This window comes from Chelonoidis abingdonii, chromosome 17 (assembly GCF_003597395.2).
Source record: "Chelonoidis abingdonii isolate Lonesome George chromosome 17, CheloAbing_2.0, whole genome shotgun sequence".
Lineage (NCBI taxonomy): Eukaryota > Metazoa > Chordata > Testudines > Testudinidae > Chelonoidis > Chelonoidis abingdonii.
Genome location: NC_133785.1, coordinates 32,805,762 through 32,811,761, shown reverse-complemented (window position 1 = coordinate 32,811,761; position 6,000 = coordinate 32,805,762). Strand labels below are relative to the sequence as shown.

Below are 6,000 nucleotides of genomic sequence, written 5' to 3'. Positions count from 1 at the left end.
ACAGGATTCTCTGCTGCTTTTACAGATCCAGACTAACATGGCTACCCCTCTGATACGCTTCTTTCTACCAGCCCTTATCTGCCTTGTCTATTTCGATTCTAAACTCTCTTGAATAGGGACAGTGTTTTATTCTGTGTATGTTCAGCGCCTACCACAATAAATAAATAATTATTAAGCCTAGGCTAGTAAGACATAAAGTAACAACAATCTTCACTTAAAACTATATCACTGGGCATGTGTGCATCCAAATAGTTTAAATCCTTCAGACGATTCTTTAAATTTAGTCTTAAATTACAATGAAAAAAAGATCAAAATGTTGAGTCCATTAGAGGGGCAAAGGCTGTTAGGTGGAATAACTATGCAGCTTTCAAAACACGTAGCAGAAAAATTCTCATTTACTTATTAACAAATACAATAGCCACCATGGTCCCAGTGGTGATCAAAGCACATAATTAAAAGTGAGAAACCAAAATCAAAATATAGGGTCTTCTCTTCCTCCCATGGGAATCAAAAGGGAGGTTTGCCATTGATTTCAGTGGGAGTAAGACTGGATCAATATTTATACTCACTGCAACAAAACAAACTAAACAGCTTCACATTGTTGATGGTATTTTTCCCGTAAGCTAGAAAGCTTGTGCACAGCAAATTAAATTAGTGCAACAGTCTCAATTTTTTGGCATTTCTGGATATATAAAAAACCAGTTGTATGTTAGGACTGTAATATTTACATAAAGCATAACAATGTATTCAGTAGCTGGGTTAGCAGTTAATCTGCATGATATCTGTCTGCATCATTGCATTTACTTCTATTCCAATGCATCTTGAGCCATAAAATGATGTAACCCCATGAAATGATTGGCTGGAACTGCACTTCCTCTTACTGTTCTATTTATGAAGTCTGATGACAAAAAAAACGTGTAATAGTCAGGCAAGTAAGACAAACAGAATGAGATACATCTAAAATAATATGAAACAATTATGTGTCACAAAGTGTATCAGCTTGAAAATTTAGTCTGTCGAGGAACTGGACACTTAATTGTTATAATCATTATAAACTAGAGCTAATTGAAAGTGAAGATCCTTTTTTTATCTAGGACTTATGAATTTTAAGTAAATTACCTATTAGAATACAGCCAATGCTATGAAAAGCTAAACAAATTACCCTTCTTCCAGTAAGCTTTTCTTATGCAGTCCTAGTTTCCTCTCTTGTTTTGAAGCATCTGAATAAATATTTCTAGCTAATGGCTAAATTCTCTTTCATATCTGGAATCAAAGAGGCAAGGAATATTTACACTTTGTTATTCCCTTAGAGAACGGATTTATTTAGGGCAATAAAATCTGTATCTACTTTCAGGTTTAGTCTCTTCCTCACATTCCCCCACTGCCACTTATGAATGTAAAATTTAAAATATCCGGAAATATCTAAGGAAATAAATATAATTGCACAGATTGTAAAAAAGTATGGCATACACTAAATGCTACTGATTTACGAGAGTCATTTTTTCACCTTCATACAGTATTAATATTTACTAAATCACAGCTAAAAATGCACTGAGACATGGTTTATTACCATTATCCCTTATGTTCATTTAGCTTTTAGACCAGCTTTATATTGGTCCATTGTACTGCATGATAGATGGTACCTTCTAATGAATTTATGCCAGTTCTTTCTAATGTAACCATTTTTCCCCAAGCTACTTGAAAGATCTAAAATTGTTTAAATGATTTCACAGCCTTCAATGCCGTAAATAAAGTCTTATAGTTGATGTGCTCCAGAAGCACAGGTCTGCGTTTCTATGAATTGCTTGCAGGTGTAAGATCCTGGAGAATCCAAGGTGTATTTTCAGTAGAGTCATAATTATTTTTTTTTAATTAAAAGTCTATAGTTTTGCATGGGAAAACCCTGCATCAAGAAGCGCCACCATAGTCAAAAAGAGAAGTATTGTCCTTCTTGCTCACTAATTTTGTAAGTTTGCAGTGTAAGGTCTACAGTATTCTCAGAAAAAAACGGGACTACGTAAAACAGACAAGCAACACAGCTGCAAATCCCATTGTTCCAGCAAGGACACATAGGTTTATCCTTTGCTACCGTGTTACCTACAAAAGGAGAGAGAGAGAGAGAGAGTTACACACATAGAAACTATCAGAGCAATGGTGATAAAAACTGTTTTGTTCCTGCAAAGGAATTGTTTAGATGAACACACGTTAAATGATTAAATTACATTCAGCATATCTATGTATTGCATAACACCAGAAGACATAGAAACTAGTGTAAAGTACAATGCTATTTGGCAATAGAAGGAAAGATTTACAAAAGCACATATTTACAGTTAGATTCCCAATTCCCTTTTCCTGAGAATAAGATGCCTGTGTGCCATTTGTGTCTTTGAAAACCTCCCCCAACGGCATTATCTTGAATAGCACCTTTCTTTAAAATGATATCCCAGAATGCTTTACAAAGCCAGACAACATGCGGCACAGTTAAAAACTGAAAGCACAACTAGAGCCAACCTAGTGGTTTCAAGGAGAAAAGTTGTATTTTCAGATAAATGTGGAAAACAGATGGAGAGTCAATGACGCAGAGAGATTCAGGAAGGTGGCTCCAGAAGGCATGAGCTGCAGAGCTGAAGGCACTTGCACCACCAAAGTGATGACGTGTAAGGGCTCAGAGAGGCTGCTGGTGCTATGTGAGTAAGGCCAATGGAGCAAGTCTATGTGCAATTTCATAAATAAGGAGGGTCATTTTGAACTGGATTCTGGACATGGGCAATGGAAACTGGTCAAGGTTAAGGATTCAGTATCTTCATAAATAATTTGGATAATGGCATAGAGAGATACACTTATAATGTTTGCAGATGATACCAGCTGGACAAGGTTGCAAGCACTTTGGAGGACAGGATTACATTTTAAAATGATCTTGACAAACTGAAGAAATGGTCTGAAATTAATAAGATGAAATTCAATCGAGGCAAATGCAAAGTCTGACACTTAGGAAGGAATAATCAATTGCACAAATATAAAATGGGAAATGATTGTCTAGCAAGGAGTACTGCAGAAAAGGATCTGAGGGTTATAGCAGATCACAAACTAAATATGAGTCAGCAATGTAATATTGCTGCAAAAAAAGCAAACATCATTCTGGGATGTATTAGCAGGAATGTTGTGAGCAAGACACGAGAAGTAATTCTTCCGCTCTACTCAGCACTAATAAGGCCTCAACTGGAGTACTGTGTCCAGTTCTGGGCAGCACTCTTTGGGAATGATGTGGACAAACTGGAAAAAGTCCATAAGAGGCATCAAAAAATATTTAAAAATGAGGAAAGATTGAAAAAAATAAGTTTAGTCTGGAGAAGAAAAATCTGAGGGGGGATGTGATAACAGTCTTCAGGTACATAAGAGAGAGGATGATACATTGTTCTCCTTAACCACAGAGGATAGGACAAGAAGTAGTGAGCTTAAATTGCTGCAAGGATGATTTAGATTGGACATTAGGAAGAGCTTCCTAATTGTAAGGATAGTTAAACACTGGAACAAACTGCCTAGAAAGATTGTGGAATCTCCATCATTGGAGGTTTTTAAGAACATGTTAGACAAACACCTGTCAGGGATGGTCTAGCCAATACTTAGCCCTGCCTCAGTGCAGGGGACTGGACTAGATGACTTGTCAAGATCCCTTCCACTCCTACATTTCTATGATTCTGTGAGTCAGTGTGGGCATGCTCCTATATCTGTGTGAAAAGATGGGCAGCAGCTTTCTCCAGGGCTGGAGAGTGGCAACTTGAGAAGGCCCTGGAGAAAGGAGTTGAAATAGTCCAGACTAGAAGATGGAGGCATTGAGGAGGTCAGAGGAGTTGGAGCTGAGGCAGTGGCAAACACAGATAGTGTTTTCAGAGAGGAAGATGAGCAGATTTGCAGACACAGGAGTTGGACGAATCCTCAGACTCATGCATGATACTGAGATGATGGACAGTGGGGGCAAATGGGTTGCCTGAGTTCAGGGGAGATGAAGCCCTGCTCAGGAATGCTACTTCTGCCAAGGCAAGTGTTTCTGTCTTTACATGCAGTGCTTGTAGTTTAACACATGTATATTAAAGCACTCACTGTTAAGTTTCCCAGCAATTTTTCAATTGATAGCTGGTCAGCAATTAAGCACATCAAATATCTAGTTTCTAACCACAACTAGAATGTATTTTAAAACAGCTCTGTTGGTCTGCTTTCCTTCATAAATATAAACATGTGCAGAAAGTATTCCATTCATTTTTATTTGGCTTCACAAGACAATTGCTCCAAGAAGGAAGCATTTACTTGTTTCACTGTCCCTGATTAGTCATTGTAACTACATCTATAAATACACAGTAAATATATGAGTGTCTCAGACTGCACGTCTGGCTACTGTTTTGATGAAATTGAAAGTCAACGTAAAAAGTGATCAGAGGAACTTTCTTTCTGCAATGCATAATTAGCCTGTGGAACTCCCTGCCACCAATTATCATCGAGGCCAAGATTTTATAGGCTTCAAAAAGGAATCAAACACGTAAATAGATGAAATCATCCCTGTTTTTTTAATTTGAAATGTATTTAAACCTTCACGACTTGAGACATAAGCCAACCACTAAACTGTAAGCATTAAGATCAAACTTCCCCTTCAGGCAGGTCATTCTAGAGCTGTCTATCTAGAGGTGTCTTGTACTTTTTCCTTGGAAACATTCAGCCAGCTACTGTGACTGGATCACCCGGACAACTGGTCTAATCAGATATGGCTATTCCTATGTTCTTCTATTTTATATCAACTAGCGTCCAATTTCAGTACCACTCGCCTAACGGAGAAATCAAGATCTTTGTCCATGGAGGTGCTATTTTTGTCAATTCTACTTAACTCATTTTAAAAAAAACATCCTGATCTCTGATTACAACATACATAATTCTTCTCCCACAAGGCAGTAATGATTGTAAAATTAACCTGTTTATTTTACTGTAAAATTTTCTACTGTACACAATTATTTAGAAACTGCAGTGTCAGACTTCATAATTTTTTGTAACAGCTCTACACAATAGCTGGAAGCAGTTATACAAATGAATTTACTATATATGCATAAGATTAATAAAGGACATAAAATGTTTTATACCTTTCCAGTCAGTCTTGGTTGGACTAATAAAGTTTTATTATTTGAGAATTATTCTCAAGTGGCAGAATCCTAAAAACTAGTGATAGTATCATGATGGCTTGAGGAACAGTATTATGAGATTTTGTCTTCTTGCAGTAGTAAATGAAATGTCACTACTACTGGGGATCTAGCACTGTTACGTTTATAGTCCCACCTCACAGGTTTACTTACTGAGAAAGGAATGCAGAACCACAGATAAATACAGAAAGGCCTAGATGGGCAAGCAAATCACAGGAATACAGAGCGTAAGTAGTAATTTGTCTGCATTGTCTGCATGCAAAATACATTAAACAAAATAACCACAAAGCAGCAATATTCTACCAGAGTTCATACTAAAAAATGTGCATTGCTGGGCAGCTGATTGGGTGGCCTTCCTTCTGAAGAAGCTATTGGCTTGTGCCCAGAAGGAAGTGCTGCCTATCACTGGTTCAAGAGGATCCCAAGCTTAGGTGCCATTGAAACATAATGCTTGTTATTGTTCATCTTTGTATTTATATTAAAGCAGTGCCCAAAGCCCTGAGTCAGAATTAGGGGCCCCGTTGTGCTGGATGCTAGACATACACCTATAGAAAAGCAGTCCCTGTCCCAAAGAGTTTACCATCCAAAAGGTGGAGGCGGGGGAGGAATTCCAAAGGGAGAGGGAAAGGGGAAAGCATGCACGCAGCATAGTCAGAGCGATAATTCCAGTCTACCTATATCTCTGTTTTTCTATCTATAGCTATTTGCCAATGTATGAATTCAGACATTTGCCCATTTAACAAAACAATTTTTCCCTCACTGCATTTTACAATGAACATTTCTCATATTTAAAATATGCTAGAACAAGTGACATGCA

At 37.5% G+C, this 6,000-nt stretch overlaps 1 protein-coding gene across 1 annotated transcript in view; it reads right to left on the bottom strand.

The window, feature by feature from the left end:
• Window positions 1-1,922: 1,922 nt before the first annotated feature.
• Window positions 1,923-6,000, bottom strand: part of TAFA4 (TAFA chemokine like family member 4) — a 106,342-nt gene continuing 102,264 nt past the window's right edge. The window contains 3 exon segments of the mRNA XM_075073149.1: window positions 1,923-2,072; window positions 2,075-2,097; window positions 2,839-2,938. Of these exon segments, the coding sequence (XP_074929250.1) occupies window positions 1,998-2,072; window positions 2,075-2,097; window positions 2,839-2,938 (198 nt within the window). The 3' untranslated portion in view covers window positions 1,923-1,997.